The following is a 21,896-nucleotide window of genomic DNA, read 5'->3' on the forward strand; positions in this document are numbered from 1 at the left end:
TGAAGCAGAGGTTTGTTGTGTTGAGTAACCCCCACACCTCCTCCGTAATATTTTTCATCCAGTTTCAGGGTCAAAATTCAAGTTGCAGTCTTGACTACTAATAATGCTCATAATTAGTCATTTCTTTTTGAGCTCTTTGGGAACCGCACAGAAGGTAAAAACACACCTAAGAAGCATTTAAGTGCTGAGAGGTAGAAAAAAAACCTTGCTTTTTCCATTACTTTTGTGAAGTAATTTTGCAGATGATTACATTTTTTATACACCAATACAAGTTTAAACGGTTACAGCCTCATGTGGCTGTGCTTGGTACAAACCAATGAAACAAAATGTGAGATTGGATGAGAGACAATGTAGCTGATGGGAAATTGAAATTGACAAAGGCAAAATGGAAATTCTGACCCGCTGCTGGTGGTGATTGAGGGAAAAGTATGGGGATCACCAAATTCATAAGGGTTTAGCCTCTGAGGACCATTTATGTCTCTGCCAAATTTAATGTTAATCTATCCAGAAGATGTCCAGATATTTTAATCTGATCCAAAGTGTTGAACAGATGGACTGGTGCCCTGGCATTGCCACCCACAAAGCCACACTACCAGTGTGTTTTCAAAATGACTTCCAATCAGCTTATTCCCCTGTAGGATTAGTTCCAATCAACATACAGTGAATATAGAACAGATTAAATGGGACGTGAGTGGGAGATCTAATTATGTGTTGAAATCGAAAGGGGAACTTTGCTTTTAAGCATCATTGTGTGGTTACAGGTCTTGAGGTGTACTCATAGATTGTATAAAACATGGTTCAATCAATCAATCAATCAATCAATCATTATTTTTATAGCGCCAATTCACAATAAAAGTCCTCTCATCACACTTTCCAAAGTGAGCAGGTCTAAACCATACTCCTTGATTAATTTATTCACAGAGACTCAACATCTCCCTTCATGAGCAAGCACCTGACAGTGGTGAGAGAAAATGGATGTCACCTGCAGGCTTCTGAAGAGCCAGTGTGAAGCTCTGTGTGGTGGCTCTGTCTGTAGCCATCTTGGCAGTGCCTAACTCTTCTTAACTGCTATCTTATCCATAAATGGGCTAAGAGGTGAAGTGTGGGCGGAGCTGAGGCAAGCTGAATTAAGCCAGGGGGTTACCCACAGCTAGCTATACAGCTGGCGGCTATAGCTGTTGCTTAAGGTGTCAATGCAAATTGCATACATTTAAGCCTTAATATAATTCGAGTGAGGTCACCAACTGTGCAGTTGTCACGAATGGCTATTTCCCCATTTGTAATAGCTAGCCAGCTTGCTAGCTAAAGAAATCAAAAATCAAATTTTTCTTATCAGGCTGTAAACATTTATTTCTGCTGAAAAGGTGGGCAATTCAATTTGGGAACTTCTGGTTGGCATTTTTCAGCCCAGGAGTTTGCCCCTTGGGTTTACTACTGCATATGTAGAACAAGTTGTATTAAGCCTTTCGTGGCTCCAGAGGGAGCTGCATGAAATACGAAACCTGACCCTGCCTCCAGTGACATCACTTGAGGCAGCATCAGTTGGAACTAAAGGCTACAAGTTTGAAATTGAAAAAGGAGTCCAGGGATATGAAGCTAGAAAAAAGGGAGCTCAACAAACCTCTGTGGCTCCCTCCTCATCTTTGCTTGAGGCTAGCGATCAAGATGAGCTGCTACTCGCATAACACATCTGAATCTCCAGCTGAACTGTCTGCAGTCGAGTTGTATTATGGGCAGCAGTTTTTGACAAGGAAGAAGAAAGGATGGAATGAAATAAGACAATATCTCTGGTTCTGCTGCATCGATTTTGATCCTTTTTGAAAAAAAAAAAACTTTCCATCTTGAATCTGACAATGTTATGTGAGTGCAAGAGTCACTGGGGTACTCTTAGTGCCAGAAAGCAGAGCTTTGAATGTTGTCTCCGTCTGGAATGGGTCTGAGAAGATGTGCGCTGTGTATTTGTGCATGCAGTGTGTGGGCGCACAGTTCGAGCGGATACTTGATACCTTGGACACTGTGCGTGTCCTTGAGTACTATGGGATGTGAGGAAATGTACTCTGAAATGCAGATGCTAAAGATAGCCAGTGAAAATGCTGAGAGCAGAAGAAATAATGGCTTCTGCATGTTTTAGACTGAAACCTCACTGTGAGATACTACAGTGTTCTGGAAGTCCATGCCTGGGTGAAGTAGGTCACGTTGACGTGGACATACACACACACACATGCACACACAGGTTATGTGCACACACTCAGATGATCTAGGGCGTGGTAATGGCCTTCTGGTGAGAATGTGTGAAAAGAAAAAAGGCTGAAGAGCAGAAGACATAAATGGACGGAGTGTCTGCTGTTTGAAAAAAGCGAAGACGAATAGATAGTCTCAGTCTCTCCTCCACCCCCCTTTCTTCTTCCTCTATGAGCTGGAGTCGGTACATTTCAGGCTCCTGCACCATGGTGAAGTTATTATTATTTTTTAAGCCAGTCATTTGTCACTTGCTTTCATACTTGTTTCTGCAGTGTGTAATTTCTCAATGTGTTTGGGCTTTTGCCAGTGTTTGTAACTAGACTGTAAAAAGGAGGCAAGGATGCGCTTTTCTTGAGTTTTTACACAGACACACACACATACACACACACACACACACACACACACACACACACACACGCACAAAGACACACAAGCACACATGCACACAGTTCCCTGTTCATTTTGCTTCATATAAAGACAAGGTCAGGCATGAGAGACCACGCAAAGGCTTCACACACACTTGGATACAGACGTCCACTCATGTGGTCTGCGGACACACACACACACACACACACACACACACACACACACACACACACACACTAACACACACACTCGTGTTCATGCTGCCAATCAGACTCTTTTGCCTCTGCTGACTCACACCAGGAGTTCCCTGCTGCTGCTTTTCCTCTGTTTCCTTCTACCCACATGAGATTGATTAGCCATTCGACGTTGTATTTATCACATCTGTCAGCTTTTGTCCTTGTATCGTTCATCATCGCCGCTGTCAACACATCTGCTATTGGGGAAGCACAGTGTGAAGTGCCTGCTCTGAAAGAGTTTCATTCCGATGTGAGATGTGCCTATTTGAACAATCTGACATATTGTCATATTGAATGACAGATAAAGTGAACGTGGCACAGGGCATTGATTAGCTGTCTTTTGCTTGCAGCCTGGTAACGTTTGACAATCCAGTCAGCTCTGAACTGTTGAATGCGTTTTATCCTATCAGTAGAGGAGGACCTACAGCAGTTAGTAACAAAATCCTTCATTTTGTTTGAGATATTATTTTAGAAAATCCATGTTCCCTTTCTGCTGCCAGTCCAATGTGAGAAAGACAGCACAATGGATGCACCTGATCTAATAGCACTGACGGACCTCTGCAGCACAAGGAACTCAAATGTAATGGTTTGGTTCTGGTTTACAGGTGCAAAATCAGCAATAACATTGCAGATACATTTTGTAGAAATGAGAATGCTCGTCAGGCTTGCATTTCAACAGGCTTGCCAACTCTCGTGCCCTGACAGTGAGACTCATCCAATTAACACTTCTCGCATGATCTCACGCCACACGTCCATTTTCTCACAGTGAAGAAAAAATGTATAAGCCGAAAACGGCACAAGAAGACGACACTGAGCGGACAGACAGACGAGCGCGAATGGCTCTTCTGGCTCTGACACCTCGTTGCAATTCCCAATAAGTTAAGTTAATTATCAGGCTGGGTCTTTGGGTTTTCAGAGCAGCCAATTTAATACTTCTTAAGCATTTTTTAAAAATCAATATCTCAGTCAAAAAAGTTTAAATGTTTTAAAAGTGACCAAAAAATCTTCCACATTTGATCCTCATAACTCTCTGAGGCCTTTTAATTTAAACACTGATGCTGGCACATCCACATCTGATCAGATGCAGTGCAGCATTTTAAATGTGCAGTCTTAGTAAATACACATGAATTGAGAAATTGGGATGGTGCACCTCTGACTATCCTGCGCAGTAGTTCTGCTACATTGTGATTTGCACTGAAATGATTACTGGTTAGCTATACTTGACAAACACGGCACTGCGATCAACCAGACGTGACACACTTTAAGTTTCTAAGATAAACCAACAATAGAGGTGTGGTGGCAACTGAAAATCAGTCACTTGTCTAGTGCAGATGAGAGTTGGTCAAAACACCAAGTTCGACACAATATTTCTTTTCTAGAAGTCCTTGATTGCTTGCAAGCGAGAGCCATTCATCAGCAGAGCATAGATGATGACTGAAGAGAGGCTGTCTCTCCTCATCCTTTATAATAAGCCAAAACAATACTCATAGCTGTCGCATAATCACAAGATTGCACATGACTTCACTTAAAGCACCGTTCCAATCATCTCAACATCTGCCTCATGATACACATAAGACTTCTTATACACGTCAAACATCGTTGTGTGTCACACATCAACCCCTTTTTCAGAGCACATAGAGAATTTCCCTCACAGAGGTAAAAGCTTATTGTGGTCCTTGTTACAGAGAGAAACCATGTTCTGTTTATTGCAAACTTTGAAAGCACAATACATAACAGCTTCAGCCTTCATCTCCATGTTGGCAACATGACCTCCTGCTGTGTCTTTACAAACCACAACAATGAGTAACATCAGGTAGAAAAGAGGTGTTGCTTTCACCGCCTCGTCACAGAAGAAAACACGACACATTGCATTCAAGGACACGAAAGTAAAGGAAATGAAGAGAAGAGCACAAAGAAGAAAATCTAGCTTTCTGACAGTTATCTGAGTTTGTAGGTGGAGTGTGGTGTTTCTGCAGCCACATGATAATTAACGTGAAGCGCGGTGCTCTGTGGAATTGTTCGCTCTAATTGGCAGTGAAAAAGAAACGGCTCCTCTCAGGTTGGACCTCCAACTCATATGAATCCAAACTGAAAGCAGTTTATACCGAGGTTTAATTGGGCTTACAGAGAAAATAAAGGTACAACCTGTAAGCCCAATTAAACCTCAGTTATTCCCTTCACCTACCAACGCATTGTTATATAAATACTGCTGAAGTCATTCCTTTAATTGATCACATTTTATTTACATTTTTGGTGGCTGTGCACACACACTAGTACAAAGCACAAAAACTTCACATTAAACCCGTTTATGAATGGTGTTATGGCATGTGAGATGATAAAAACACAGGATTAATAGCTTTTTGAAAACTATCAGCCTTATGGTAATTGTACTCACACTTAGATGATTCATTAGGTTCTTTTATTGGTGTTTTCTTGCAGCAGCCCTGTGATAATAATGGGCGCTATCAGCCTTTCCTCCCCTTCTCACCACCGCGCTCTTCAGTTGTTTATTAAGGATTAATTAAGATTTGTTTTGCATCGGCTACCTCATTAAATTACCAAATATAGTCCTCTTCAAAGTTCACAACAGAGTTATATATTCATAAGAAGTGGTTTCAAAGTGGATCAAATATTTATTTTGTTTTACTTCTTATGTGGGGGCATGCAGAAAAAGTAGAATATTTAAGGGATGAGGAGGGAGGGGAGGGATTTGGGGAGGACTTGTGCTTGCTCATGCTTTGTCTTTACCCAGGTCTTTCTTGCACTGTCAGGCAAAGTGTTCACTTCAGAAAGTCTTTACTTGGCCAGAGCACTATGGTATAAATAGAAGAATATGTGTCCTCAGCTATGAAATGTTGCTGTATGTGAATATGTTCTTGTGTGTATGTGTGCATTCATATGACACACCCCCTCGAGCTACCGTTAACCTTAAATTCTTAGTAATTTTCTAAACACCGGGCCCTTGATTACAGACGGTGGTAGACAAAAGCAGCTTCTCATTTCTGGGAGGAGTCTATTGATTTTGCCTGCTGAAATCTAAAATGTGCTGAAAACTGACAGATTTCAGCAGCTGTAGCTAGTTAAATCAGAATCAGAACTATTTTATTTTCCCTAGGGGAAATTGGAAATTAGCTATGGAGTAGTTCAATATGCAGCCTTTGACTGAATTTTAAGTGTTTCAAGTTGCTTTGCCTTATTAAGGAAAAGCAACACAGTCTATGTGATAGTCACAAATGAGACTTTTTCCATGTTACTTGTCAACCTACATACAGTACTGATGTTCTGTGTGTTAATGATGTGCTCCTTTTTAGAACCAGAACAGTGACAGTGAACATCGATAATAAAAATTGCAATTGAAAACAAAACCTGACCTAACAAAGGAGACACTCCCTGTCACTGTTCTGACTCCATACTCATTGGCCTTGGAAGGGAAGTAATGCTCAGTTACCATCTAGTAAACTAGTTAGCTTGACATGCTAATGATTACATTTAGATTAGAAAAGCACATTGTTTTATCTATTCCTTTCACTTTAGCTCTTGTGTGTTTGGTTTTGGAGTTGCTAAAAGAGAGACACCATTCATACTCTTTGAATACAGAGTATTGCTCTTACTACAGCCCCATGTACACAACGTTGATATGTAGAGACATGTACATAACTGTTGCTAAGCTATGATTGGACAATCGCTGTTTGGAGGAGGCAATATAGTAAACCATTAAATCATTGGCACTTGTGCAATGTGGCGCATATCTGCACGTCGCCTTTTTCAGAGTGACACTTTCTTGGCCCTTAGCTGTCTGTAGCTTGAACTGGAAGGTAGTGACAGGGGAGGTAAAGCAGTGCATTGTGTGTCGGGCTCAGAAGGGACCAGAGGTTTCTCCCATTTGGCAGCTCAATCTCATCGTCGGTTCTCTCTGCTACCTGCCACAGCAAAAAAAAAAAGATGACTTGGGATTGACAGGCAAGTGAGACTGAGATAAAATGTATGTGTGTGTGTGTGGAGGCTCGGCTGGGTTGCAGAGTTGAGTCCAGCACTTCAGACTTGATTTAAAGAATTCAGCTCTGCTAGTTATTATGCAGAAAGCCAAGCAGACGGTTGACACTGCAAAGGAAAAGATACCATACTTTATATTTGATGAGTCTAGTGGTGGATGTTGATTATTTTATTACATGCAAATGGAGAAAGAGATGCTGCAATGTAGAACGAGCCAGGATTTCAGCTCATGCATTAGTGAGCGCTGGGGATCTATTTCTATCATTTCTATTTTGAAGTCTTTTCCTGCTTTTTCCAGCCACTCCATCACATACATAACATTAAAGTTTAAAGGTTGCATTTGAATATATATTTGGTGTAGATTTTAAGTCTCAGATTTTGAAGAAGGCCTGAGGGCTGAAAACATCATTGATAGACATGAAATCCATCGATCAGCACCTTACTTCAGACCTTGGTGTGCAGTTCTTTTCAGTTTTATCCTGAAAATGATGACTTTTTTCCTTAGAAGGTATCAAGATGACTCCAAACTGTGGGGCTGATTATAGCAGGTGAACAGTTTACTGTAGGTTCCTGGGAATCAAAATCACAGAGACCCTGTCATCGACGTCACACATCTCCACCTTGATAAAGAAAGATCAGAAAGACCTTCATTTTTTCAGAAAATGTCAGCCTCACCACTTAATTAGTTTACTTTTTTGACTTATTGTTTATTCATCTAAAAGGGACTACAGCTTGTATTTTGCTGTGAAACTTTGTATTATAGACTGATAAAGGAATTAACTTTGTAGCTTTTAACAGCAACACCTTGCAACTCGACATTTTCTGAGAGGACCTTGAGAGCTGGCACAAACCCCATCTTTACCTTTAATGCTGTAATTCAATTCATGCAGTGAATTTGTGTGAACTTCAGTGAACTTCTTTTCTTTCTCACATCTCTTTTTACCGTGTATCTCTATTAAATCAACCTTAGAAATCTGTCCCTGGCCCGGATTTTGAAAAGGAAATACTCGCACAAAAGGCAGGGGTAAATAAACAGAAGAACCACCAAAATCTACCTTAACACATTTAAAGCAGCCAGCGTGATGCGGATCGAAATGAGATATTGAGCAACCAGTCACGAGCTGGAGCAGCCTCTCTGACAACCAATCATAAGGCTGGAGAGAGTATGTATGTTAGAAGCTGACTGTACAACAACAATGCAGAATGTCTGCAGAGCTAAATAAGTAGCCTGACTCAAGTTCCTCTTGGTCCTCTCTCTTGTCTCACAGCTTTTCTCATACATTTACTGTGCGAGTGCATATTATTAGCCATCCCTGATCAAAGTGTAAGATTCTTCAAAGCCTCTGTGGTCGACTCATTTCTGTGGCGTCACTGTTTGACACAAATGCAACGTAGACTTTTATTAAAATCATATGAGAACTCTTATGAGAGCAGTAGGTGTAATGGTACAGTAATGTGATTACTTTATTCAACAGTATATGTTATCATAGTGTGGACTTGCACATTCAAACTTGGAATTTACCTCCTTAGTATGGAAGTACAGTACACTCAGTTCTTGCTGGTATCATCAGCACTGCTGGCAGCTTTCAGGTGTGACCACGAGATGTGTACACTTGATGTCCCGACTTTAATGTATATCATATAATGTACCAAATTATATATCACGATACTTCATTTCTATGTTTGTTCATTTTTATGTGTGTCATTTTTCTACATATAAGCACCGATGGCGCACTATTGTATGTTCACTAAAAACATTCATCTTAACCTTTATGAGATTTTAGACCAGTGCTTTTCATTCCTGGCCCCGGGGTCCTCCAGTGCTGCAAGTTTTAGATGTTTCCCAGCTCCATCACTCCTGATTCAAATAATCAGCTCGTCATCAAGCTCTGCTGCAGCATGATAACGAGCCGTTCAGCAGGGAAACATCTAAAACATGCAGCACAGGGGGCCTCAGGACCAGGGTTGAGTGGGAGCTTTAGAAGAAATACATTTCAACTAGCTATCAAAAGTTTTTATATCTTGTTTTTAGGACAAGAGCATCTAATGAGAACTTCTGAGAATATTTTCAAGTAGGCGGCATTTTATGAATAAACAACATATCTAAATTCTGAATTGTTAATTTCTTTGACTAAAGAAATTTTAAAAATGATTTTGTCTTTAACATCCGTCTTTTCCTTTGATGACATGATAATGCATGTGGAAGAAAAATGTAACAGTTGTGAGTCTGACTTATATCCTCAACCACTTCATCTGATTTGAAGTACATGCAAGTTGGCCTGCAAGGAATACAACAAACAAACTACCTATTATTTTCAGTTCTTAGAATTATGTTTAAATTTATCTTAATGATTGTTTTCAATGATGACTAAATCTGCCGAATAGTTTTCCTTTTTCTTCTTTCTTAATTGAGTTATCCTTTTGTCTACAACATGTCAGAACATTGGTTAAAATGCCTTCCACAATTTCCTAGAGTCCAAGTTGACATTTTCATTGATCCATTCATGCTTGTCTTGTCCCACCAGCAGTGTATAAACCTAATGTGTTAAGAACAATTTAAGATTTCAAGAACAATCAGCGGTCAAGGTTTAGAAACTGGAACCAGCAAATGTTTGCCAGCTTAGAAAATGACTGAAATGATGAATTAATTGTCAAAATAAATTGACTGGTAGTTTCATCTCATGCTTGTCCACACGAGTCAGCTCCCAGATCATCCTTGATAAGTTCAGACTGTACTCTGCTGGTGGACTGGAGCAGTATCTGATCTGTGACTGTGAAATCCACAAAAACACGAGTACAGACGAGAGCGCAGATTTAAATAAAAAGGCCTGTCGTGATCTTGTCCCAGTCTTCTAAGATGTGTTCTCACAGTTGTTCTTCAATCCGTTTAGCAAATGTTTCCACCGAGGACGAGGAGGTTTTATTGGACGGAGCCTTCATTTTTCTTCTTCTCCAAACAGCACCTGCGGACGCAATGTGTTTTTTGGGAATGGGCTAGAATGTCGATTGGCAATCCTCCCAGCAACAGGCAATAAACTGAGACCGAAATAACAAGGCCACAAGGTGTTTCAATGTGATTAAAGCAACAATGTCACAAAAACTCCAGAGAACTCTTACCCTTTAGATGTTTACCTCATGTGTCACGGCCTTGAGCTTTTAACATTGTCTAGATTTCCATTCTGCCTGCAGTGTGAATAAACAATTTTACCTTGATGCTGGGTGAACAGTTGTTTTTTTCGTTTTGCAGCGCAATTAGCTCAACAAAGACACAGCGCTCTGAATATTTTTACAGATGCTTATAATTCTTGTGCATAACCCCGTGTTTAAAACTAGTTTCAGCACTGTTGCACAGGGGAGGACGCTCTGTGACTGTGGAGAGGAGAGGAATTAAATCCCGGATCTACAGCCGCTGTTATCAGGAAACAAGACGAATCTGTCCGGTTTGAGATAAACATTTTAGTAGTTTTAGTATCCGGAGAGCGCTGCATCTCCCTGAATCTGTCTCCCGCCTCGCCGTCTCTCAGTCTTGAAGTCTTCTTCTCCTTTATCTCATTTCACTTCTCTCCCCCTGCTCCCCTGCTCTGTTTTTCTATCACCTTCTCCCTTCTTGTTGTTTCCCTCGGCCTCCGGGACAACTTTGTTACCAACTGGATGTACCTAGTAATTTTCTGGCCTTAAAACAATAGCTCCAGACAGCAGTGGTCTTAGTTATACAGCCACCGTGACATTTTCTCATCGAACGGGGCCCCCTTCTGAAACAACTAAATGCCAGGCGGACACCACGGGGCACAATTAGACCGCTTTACGCTGGAGAGAGAGGGGGAGATGGCGACAGCTACAACACACACACACACACACACTGCAACTTTGCTCCCCATGCAGCCCACCACTGTCCTACAGTCATTTATTTTACTTTACTAATTGCTTTAATGGGGTTTTCAGGGGCTAGCCTGTTCCTGTACGCTATTGGCTGCACACTGACTCGCTATCCGTCTTCCCTCTGTCTCCATTAAAGGGCTCAGAACGGAGCGGAATCTTTGGTAATACGATCAGCCGACAAGGACTTGATTGTAGAACCTGCTCATTAAGACGTAGTTAATTGTTGTCCTTTTCACTTAATTGCTTAACAAGCTTTGATTAGTCACACATACACACGAGCACGCAATCTGCTAGGCTGATATCGACCAGTTAGTTTTTGTCCACCAATGTGATGGACATGATGTAGTCGTTGAGCTGTACTCATTCCTACTGTAAGAACTCAGGAGACCATATCAGTGGTTTGTAATAACCTTAAAGTAACACGGAAAAAAAGCAATAAAAAGATGGAATGCATAAGGCTTATTATTTCCAACAGACAGTGGTGTCAGTTAATATGTGTTCCACCTTGCTCCACCTGAGATAGTTGTTAGAGCCTGTAGTGCATTAAGCAGTAAACAGTGAACAAACACTCTCCCATAGGTCATATTTCAATGCAGGGCTGATGATAAACAAACGTAAATGTGATCTAAATGCCAATTACTTTGGTAATGTCTTTGGTCCCGTCAGCTTTCACGCCCAGAGGCTGCCTAAAAACAGCAGGAGACGTTGGATGTGTCAATCACACAGTCTGATATACGTTAGTATGTTGAACGCATTTCCACATACAACTGTGGAATACACCGACCTCGTCTGATCCCACCCCTGGCTCGCCAGAATTTTCCCACACAGCTTTGTAATGTAAAAGTAGCTCATTTGAACTTGCCTGAGGGGAAAGTCACTCACAGTGTCTTCTTCTTCTTCTTCTTCTTCTTCTTCTTCTACTTTTGTTGTCTAATGGTGGTTGGAAAACAGTCTTTAGGTTTATTACTGCCAGTTACTGGGCTGGACCTTGGATCAGAACAGTTATACTCTTACCCACTGACATACTCCCGCCACAGTTTGACAGTCAGATGTACTGGGCCATGGCGTTGACGGTTTGGAACGAATACATGTATCATTGCACCCTGAGAAAAAGGCTGCATTACACACACTAGGGACTGAAACTCAGCCATTGGCCATGTCTTCCTTAATCTGTCTGTCCCTCAAATGGAAGTCCAGCATGTGCTAGAATACTCCTTTACACTGCATTACCACACGATAATGATGCCATTTTACATCATTTTGATCATCCTATATCTCACTTGAAAATGTATCGATATACCTTAACAATGTTCTGTACCACCCAGATGTAGAATGGGTCAAACTCCAAAAATACTGGATCCTACATTTCACACTATGTAACCAAAATCATCATTTGCTGTGGCCCTTTCTGTTTCACAGCTTTTGAATGTCATGCTCCCGCATAATAATAATAAAGGCTCTCTGTTACTGATGTTTTAGATACTTGGATAATGATGACATTATCAGAGTTGTTCTCTCAGACTTCACGGAGCTCCTCCTGAGCCACAGAGGACAGAGGACGTTTTCACAGTAGTACAACTCATTACAAGTAAACTGACCTTTTCATGTGAAGTCTGTTGAGATCCCTGTAATATTGATAATTTGCTGAATACTTGCAAATGTCTTCCAAGATACAGTGTATCAGCTTTCCATGACCCAAATGGTGTTACCCAAACAATTATTGATAGTGTGCACATACACAGACACACAGCAACATGCATGCTCGGAGCTGCTGTGTATTTACACCCTCTGCAGACTGAAACGTCCAGTTGATCAAGCCGATCCGCTCAGTTTTAGCCAAACACTCGGTTGATGGCCCACTTATCTCTGTGATTAAACCTGTGTTCAGTCACTCTGCAGCCAAACAGCCGTGTAAACTGAGCCAATCCAAATTTGAATAAAGAAATGACTGGAGGCTGGGGCTTTGCATGTGCAACATGTATTTGCTCGGAGGTCATGATTGGTTTGTTCGACTGTGATATCCAGGGAGTGAGAAGTCAGATAAAGTAGAGCAAAAACAAAGAAGAAAGAGATTTTGGACAGTGGAGATGGGGCCTGGAGAATCTTTTCACTGAGCCTCTTGGTGCTGTTGTACCTGTTGGAGCCATGGGTTCAGATTCTGAGTCAGACTGCATCTGGGTAAGAGAAGATTGTGTCTGCTTGTTCTCTGTGTGAGGCTTCACAAATGTTGTATAATGATTCACATGCCTCTGTTAAGATTTTAATTAAAGAATTCAAAATAATTGAACATAGTAAACCTAAGTGCCTTTTTGGGATCTAGTTGGTGATTCGTGGTAGCTGGTGAGCTAACAGGTAACATGATAGCTAACTAAACACCAAGCTGGCTTGACTGGACGCAGTTTGCAAGTGAGCGTCCTCACTCTATCTTTCTAACTGGAAGAAAACACAGTTTAGAAGGTGAACTATCCCTCTTTTGTGGAGCAGTTTATACTTTTGCAGAGGCCGGTTATTTAAAGTTTATGGTGCAACACATCTAATACTGTATGATGCTTTCCTCTGTTTGTGGCTCGCCATTCCCTCTGAGGTCAAGACAGTTTGCTTTTGCTCAAATTCTTGTGTCACAGTTCCCAAAAGTTGAACTAAACACAAAATGTTTGCATGGACTTGCCGCCTCCACAAGCGAATCCACTGATTGTGGCAATTCCATTGAAATGAGGTCATTTCATTCTGAACTCTGGCTGTTAGAAATGCTGGTCTGACTGAACCCTTAGTGCAATGTAACATAGGTCCTGTTTACACCAGGAATTAAGATGCATCTTGGATGATCTGATCACAAGTGGACACCTCTAAGTACATAAATTCAGAGGCCTCATTTATAAAACAGGAGAAAACTATTTATGAGTTGTTTTTATTAAACCTTAGTTTGATGTGGAAATGATCGCATCTCTAAACAAAGTCTGGACCTGACATAAGTGATTTTCCTGCTGGTTCTGTAGGGCGATTGTAGTTTGGGACAGGTGTCCAAGCCTGTGGTGAACTTTGCATGAGCTTTATGATCAATGTGCAGCAGCGACACACTCCCAAGCTGCATGTTTGGCTTTCTTTGTCAACCCATTATTTAGTCCATGGAGTAAAGTGTTTTTCAAAGTGTTTCAGTCTTCTCTAAGAGTTCCTCCAAATGTTTGATTTTCTCTTGTGGTCCATGGCTACTCATGACTAAACTCCCTTTTGTGCTGCATATACAAGAGGTGATTGCAAGGCAGGTGCCCTATATTGTTATAAGTTATAAGTTGATACAAGATTTACAGATCACAGGTGCATAAGCTACAAATATATACATTTTTTTAACCTGCTTAAGCAATGTTTTTTTGCTCAGCATCTTGTATTGAACAATTCTCAACTCTATTTCTACAAACGAGGCCCTTGGCATTTGAATGCACCTCCACATGCATCTGAAGTTACCACGTGTGACAGGATCTCTCTGTCCTGCTGTAGGTATATGTAAATAAACACTCAGATCCTTTCTGTTTGCAAAGATGTTGTACCAACTCTTCGGCCCGAATGGAAATCAGACAGTGTGTTTCGTGTGTACTCCATCAATGAGAATCCATTTAGCCTGTTGTTGTGGCTTCTTGTTGTTGACTGGGACCCCAAAGGTGCATGATTGATTCTGTGATAGGTTGTCCTTTGATCCGGCCCAGGACACATTTGCTTACACAGCGCTAAAAGAATATGCTCATATGTGGCCCAGACTACCTCCAAATGTGGTCTGAGTGATTGAATCCTCAATGCATCTAGTGTGCCGTCACACCTTTACTTAGAGTCGTCCACTCATGATCTGATCATCCAAGACACATGTTAATATCAGGAGTTAACAGGGCCACAGTGTTGAACATTGGGACTGTTATAATTCGCTTCTCACTGATGTAGAGGAATAACAAAATTCCACTTTGTCGTCTGTGCAAATAACAAAGTACCAACCAAAAACATCTCGCCTCGTGCTTGAACTTATCCAACCAATACACTTTTTTGCCCCCATACACTCCCCAGAATCTCACTGAGGCAGAACGCACCGTGTGAGTGTGTAGCCATGTGTGTGTTTGTGTGTCGGTATGAGTCTGCTCTTTTGAGTGTGTGTGCCTCCCTCCATCTCGCCTCCCTTCCATCTTCTGTCTCTGCCGCCTCCCCTCCCCGTCTTCCCAAAATCCCCCATTGCTTTTCAGTGATGGTGGCTGGGGAGGAGGAGGAGGAGGAGGATGAGGGGTGAGGGAGGGAGGGGTGCAGATGGTCTGGTCAGAGACACAGAGGGAGAGAGAGAGAGAGAGAGAGAGAGAGGCAGAGAGTGGCTGGCGAGCGGCGGGCTTTTTTGGCAGGGTCAGCCGGTGGGAGGGCCCATTGTGATGCAACGTTGCATAAATAATGCCACGGGGCTTCTAAATGCTCCGTTGCCATGGGGACCTTTGTGCCTCAGTGAACACCGTGTGTGTGTGTGTGTGTGTGTGTGTGTGTGTGTGTGTTTCATGGCCCCCGAGGAGGGAGAGAGAATGAGACACAGAGAGAGGGGCTGAGTTGCAGTCAGCTCAAGTGACACTTGTAGTGTCTCTCTCTCTCTCTCTCTCTCTCTCTCTCTCTCTCTCTCTCTATCGCTCGCTGTGTTTGACCCGGGACACATGAGTGTTTGGAGGAGGGAGAGAGAGCGTTGTTGTTGCTTTTTGACCAGAGGGGAGCAAAGAAAAGCGGGATACTTCTCTGATTTTGTGTCTCTGTGTGAAGTATGGTCCATGTGAAGGTATGTGTTCATTCCCGTCTTCCTCTTTTCCATTTTTCTTAATTCTTTTTCACCCGCATTTCCCAGAAAGCATTCCATCACGGTCTCTGCCCTCTTGCTCTGCAGTAACAGGTGTCTGCCTGTCAGCCCTGAATTGGAGGGAGCAGAGATCGGAGGGGAAGGAGGGGGTAAATGGAGGGAGCATTTGCTTTTGTTTGGATGTTTTCAAGAAGCCTTACAACTGAATTCTCATCCAGCTAGTTAGTCATCTGGCTTCAGCTGCTCAGCCTCTGTGCTCTCAGCGCCAAACAAGCAAACAAACAAAGAAAAGCACAAGCGTTTCATCTTTTCCTTCGTCTGCTCAGGAGATTGTGCGTCAAAGTAGGTTGTTGTCTTTTTTTCCTCGGTTTTCATTTCTTTACATCAGCTGATGAGGGAGTTTAGATTGATTTGACTGCACAAAGTCAGATCGCACAGGGGAAAACATGCACACGGGGTGCTTGAGATGTAAATGGGAGTGCAGCTTCTTAACTCTGATGGAATTTCTTGCAGTTTTCTTTGTAGCAAACGGCTGGTTTGTGCTCGCATCAAAGGATCACAGCTTTTATCCTCAAATAAGCGATGAGATCAGAGACGCTGAAAACATCCGTGTGTTTCTTGCAGATGAGTAACTCCCTGATGAAACTTTAACAAACACTGCGATGATTGATATAAGGCCACCAAGTGCTGAAAAGGTGTTAGCAGCTTTATTACATCCAATTTTAAACATGATTTATGTTCAGCTCAGTGGATGGAGCCACCTCAGCACAGCTGATGTAGCCAGGTGATTTTTTTTATCACTATTTCTTTCCAGCAGCTATATTTTCATCCGCAGTGCAGAGTAAACACGTCTATGTATCATCATGTCGAAGTTGTGTAAACAGGGAAGAGTCTGCATGTTGCTGTCTCTGTGTTCACACTTGAGAGGCTGCACAGCAGTGTGTGTGTGTGTGTGTGTGTGTGTGTGTGTGTGTGTGTGTGTGAGCATTACAGCATGTTAACATCAACGGACTGTTCAGCATTCAGAACATTTTTCACCCTGTAAAGAAGTTACAAGAAGTGTTTTACAGCAGAATATATGCCATGTGGCATTTGCACAAAGCACTTGACTGTGTCATGAAGTGAATGGGAAACTTTGTTTCTTGGACATAAGTTTAAAACACTGTAAAACCAACAATATCCACAGAGTGTGAAGATACAAGAGTGTTAACATTCTGTCAAAGATATCAACTGAAGTTAGCATGCTAACCAGCTAGCCCCGTAGTTTCAGCTGTTTCGTATGCCAGCCCTTAGCGTAATAAATGAACAAAATTAACTTAAAAGATGTCAGGAAAAGCTCCTACTTCTAGTTTCCTTCAGTAAAATACAACTATACCTTCTTAATTCAAGTTTCTTTCTTTTACCAAACTAAGACGAGCCTGTTAACTCATTGTTCAATAAATCCTCAATTCACAGAGTGACATGTGAAAATATTCCTGCTCTATACACTGTTTTCACCCACTGCTGATGTCTGACTCTCTGTAGCTATCTCTTGCCTCTCCTGTCCCTTGCCTGCCAAGTCTTGTCATCCCCGAGGTCATAGTCCTGATCGGAGCCGCTGTAAATCACCTCTGTACTGTATCCCCTGCTGTCAAAATGACTTCAGTTGGTCTTGGAGGTTCTGTTCAGTCCCAGTTAATGTCCAGCCATGTTCAATCTCACGCCAGGCTGCCAAATCCACTTGAGCTGAGTCCCATTCCCCCTGTGTTCCGAGGTCCCGATCCAGACAAAATCTAGGGCCACTGGCTCAACGGCTAACCGAGCCATAAGCTAATTAGCTAACAGTAGCTAGCTATAGCCAGGGATATCTAGCAAAGAGCAGAAGTTGTCTGTGACTCTGCTGATATGCTGCCTCCTATGTTTATGGAACTATCTTCGTATTCTGCCATATTCTACAAATGACACCTGTAATGTCTCAGTGTATCCACTCAGCGTCGCAGCAGCAAGTCTTCATTTATGCACAGAAGTTGTGTGTTCTCGTATGAATCTATTAACTGTGTGTAGAACGTGCAGAATCTAGTGTGCATGTATGTCAATGCATGTGCACGTGTGTGTGTGCCACTGTATGTGTGTCCAGTTAATAAAATGAGGATGGTGCATAATTGCAGAGAAATTAGCAGTTTGATTTGTTAATATTTTACATTAATGATTCATTATAATCAAATTGTCATCATTATGGTGGAAAGCCTGGAGTTGCCTCGGGCATCATCAGCGTTTTAGCTCCCACGGACCAGCGTTCTGCTCTCCGTCAGTATTGTTAAGCTTTAAACACACATTGTGTAATCTCTATAAATAAGATGAATGTTCTTTCTTGCTGGGACATTTAATTTTCTATGATATTCTGAGGCCATTTCAAATGTTAGAACTAAAGGTACGTTGCTCCTCTGACAGTATCACTCTTAATTACATGCAATTGCTCCCTGAATGCATTGTGCTTAATTTGACTGCAAACTCTGCGATGGTTGATCGTTAGATAACATATCCTCTGTTTGAGCATGACAGGCATGTTATTTCACTTATAAGAGTGATAGATGAGTAAAAAAGTCATATATGTGCATGTACTGTATGTGTGCTTGTGTCACTTCAAAGATTCTTTCACACAGAAATACTGTTGTGTGGAGTTTCACTTAAAAACTTCAGCAATAGACCATCAGACCAAATTAAATATATGTTCATCCATTCACCTACAGGTCAAAAATCTAAAATGTTAGAGCTATTAGATGAACTCAGATCTCTTTAAGAATAGCTCCTCTGTATTCAAATGCTGCCCGGGGAACAATGATTGATTATATCGCCCATTGTGTAATGATTTATTATTATTCCACCACTTTTATTATCTGGAAACCCACCAGAACACAGTCACACACCAATTTAAGATCTACATTTTAGGACCAGCGCTCCAGTGTAGAGGCACTGGATGATCTTCACTTAATATGAAAACAATCCACAAGGCAGTTGGATTAATTTGTTTGTTTTTTGCACAAATTGGTCAAATCAGTTATGTTATATCAGCCGTAATGATCGCAGCAGAGGAGAGAAATACTGTAATCAGCTGTTGGCTTGTTTGTGTATCTGTTAATTAGTGGTTATTCATCACACTTGAATAGCATAAATTAAAAAACAATGGGACTCATGGAGACACCACTCATTGGAACAGATTTTTGCCTCAAATGGTGTATACAAGTGATTAAAGAGAACTGGACTTTCACCAGTTGTCTTTTATTTTAAGAATTCTTATAGATCTGCCTTTCTGTACTAATTTCACTTAGGAGTTTGAATGCGGTCATAAAAGAAAAGAGCTCATATGAACCTTTATTTAATAAAAAGCATCTTTATGTGATGGGCATCATTGCTTGCCATTTTCTTCGTCTTATATATTTTGTCATAACAACTTTTACAATTTAGTAGATGTTAGGAAAATGTACAATACATTGCAGCATAAAATTGGCCTCTATACTCTGGTTGGCAGTTTACTGCAAATGGACACCTCCTCATGAACAGATGACATTTATTTACAACCTGAAATCCCAAAGAGTTGGGATAAGTGCATATCCCCCCCCTTTTCAAATCATTGCATCCTTTTTTATTTTATATATAGTATATATATCAACCTTCCTCAAACGCATGAAATGACCATTCGTAATGGTTTCCACATCATTTTCATTTGTTTAAAGTTTGACTGGCACTCTTTTATTTACATCATCTCGATGTGCCCTCTTCTTCTGCATTGGTTTAATAGGATCTGACTGGAGAATTAGCGCCACCAACTGCTTATCCCTGTAAATGCTAACTGCTAATATTTACATGATAATAGTGGATGGAATTACTAACTAATTCAAGTTTACTTTTGCTTTTGATGGAAACTTGGCTGGTCAGGCCCATTGTTTCCAAGAATGGAGCACTTTTGTTTTGTAAAAGTGCTCTTCCTCCATTAATTAAGGCACCATTAACATTAATAAGTGACAATTTATGCTAACCTCAGCTGTTGAAATCAGCAAGAGTTTCCATGAAGCACTGTATAATCAAGAGATTATCCAATTGTCTGTATTCAGCAATTCTCAATTAACTCAACTTAAATGGAGCTACACTATATTTAAACATTCAGTGTCTATACTGTATATAGCATCAGATTTAGGCCACGCATTTCCCAGTGAAGTGGGTATTAGCATCCAGCAGTGGGGTGACAGTGGGGGTCCTACACTGCAGCTACAGATTGGGTCTTCAGTTGGGGTGATGGGACTGACAACCTCTTCTGTCCCTTCCTGCATATCAGCCACCAGCATCCTGGCAGCAGCAGGGTCCAAATCCATACACTCAGAGTATACAGATGATTTCTCAGGCAAGCATCAGAGTAAAAGCGTTCATGTTAACCTGACACAGAAAAAACTAAAGAAAATCTCCCAACCCTCCCTAAACTTCATCTGTTTTTGTGTGTTTCCTGGTAGCAGAATATCAAATGTCACATTTGTGATGGCTTTAGTTTGGTGTCACATTTTTCTCGACATATCAGACTCTTCTCATGAATGTCTGGCAGTGTGGAGCTGGCAGACACAGTGATATCTGGCCCGTTTTCCCACCACAGACTGCAGAGTCCATTTCACAACAATTAAAAATGTGTCAGAGACAACGGAGCCAAAATAATGTTCAGGATGACTGTAAATGAAACAGTAAATAAATAGACAGAATGTTTTGACACATTATCTCTCTCTCTCTCTCTCTCTCTCTCTCTCTCTCTCTCTGTGTCTCTCTGTGTCTCTCTCTCTCCAGGAGTTGCAGTTTGAACGTCTGACCAGGGAGCTGGAAGCCGAACGACAGATTGTTGCCAGTCAGCTGGAGAGATGCAAGCTTGGCTCTGAGACTGGAAGCATGACTAGCATCAGGTGTGTGTGTGTGCGTGTGTGTGTGTGTGTTTTTTCTCACACCCGTCACATCCTCTTCTGTACACTCTACCTGTGTGTGTCAGCTATGCTGTTGCAGGTGACTGGCTTTACAGCTGGTCACATTAGAGGTACGCTCCTTGATCTCCATCCAAAATTCACCTCTGTGCTTCAAACCACCAAAATCACTGTTGTTTTACTTTAGAAGTCAGAGTGAGAGAGATCCTCCTGCGTCCTTCTGGTGCACTGCACTGTGTTCCTTCTTTTTTACCCACCCACCTACTACAGTGTTGTTACTTGGTAGAGCTGCAACATGTATTTATATTGCTATTCTTTGTAAAGCTCAGGCAGAAAGTCACAGTTCTTGGTTACTTTTACACAGTCATGGAGCTATGTGTAGCATTTATCTCAAGTATGGTTTTGAAGAAATATTGAGACATAGCTAATAAATTAATTGTTAAAAAAATTAGCTTCCACTTCCTGTATTTTACTCTCAAATGATAATTTTAATAATCAAGACATTTCTCTCCGACAGAGCTACCTAGCTAGTTTGTATACCTTAGTGTCCAATTAAAGCAGCTAGAGCTGCAACAATTAGTTGATTAATTGATTAGTTGTAAACTATTTTGACTAATGGATTAATCATTTTAAGTCATTCTAAGACAAACATGTCAGAATTCTCTGATTTAGCTTATAAGAATATTTTCTGGTTTCTTTTCTCCTCTATGACAATAAATTGTAAATTAAGGCAGTTGAGGACGTCACCTTGGGGACTTTTAGACCAAATAACTAATCAGTTAATTGAGAAAATGATTGACAGTTAGTGATTTCAAAAATAATCCTTAGTTGGAGCCTTTGACTACTTGTGTTTAACCTCTAAGCACAGCATTGACACACTATCGCCATATCAAGTTGCTTTGGCAACAAGTAAGCAAGCAGTCATCTTATGACATATCCAGCAGAAACATGGCAATATTGGCAGTACTACTTGAAATCATGCCCTTGAGTCCAAAGTTCACTCTTCTTAAAACTCTGTTTCCGCCTCCACCAACTGTTGTGGTAAACCTCAGTTTTGCCGTGTTTTGCAACATTAAATAACTGTTTTCACTCTCAAGGTTTTCTACAACTCCGTTCCAGTAATTATGTTCACTCTAGCTGACCTCATTCTAAGAACACATATTCAGCTCTCTCTATTGTTGTCCCTCTTCTGCTCGTCAAAATAAATATGCTGAATAACAAGAGGGAGGTGAAGAGGAGAAGAATCAATTATGTTGTAATCACTTTATAAAACATGTTGCTCAGTCAGGAGTCAATTTTAGAAAAACTAGAATGAAAAGCTCAGGACGGCAACTCGAGATGCCATATAATCCTCATTGTAGCTGCACGGCTTGTCTTGAGAAAGGATATGGATCCATCAAACACTCGCTGGCAGACTAAAGTTTATTGGCGGGATCATCC

The 21,896-nt window shown here is 41.2% G+C and overlaps 1 protein-coding gene across 7 annotated transcripts in view; it reads left to right on the forward strand.

Moving 5' to 3' along the window:
- Window positions 1-21,896, forward strand: part of ctnnd2b (catenin (cadherin-associated protein), delta 2b) — a 183,561-nt gene that overhangs the window by 40,243 nt on the left and 121,422 nt on the right. For 6 of the 7 annotated variants that reach the window (XM_084369513.1, XM_084369514.1, XM_084369515.1 and 3 more), the window contains exon 3: window positions 20,329-20,441. In XM_084369513.1, coding sequence (XP_084225639.1) covers window positions 20,329-20,441 — 113 coding nt within the window. Of the gene's footprint in view, window positions 1-15,293; window positions 15,505-20,328; window positions 20,442-21,896 lie in introns of those variants that run through there. The other variant, XM_084369519.1, reaches the window with a different exon arrangement.

Source organism: Pagrus pagrus (assembly GCF_965226575.1).
Source record: "Pagrus pagrus genome assembly, chromosome: 12".
Taxonomy (NCBI): Eukaryota; Metazoa; Chordata; class Actinopteri; order Spariformes; family Sparidae; genus Pagrus; species Pagrus pagrus.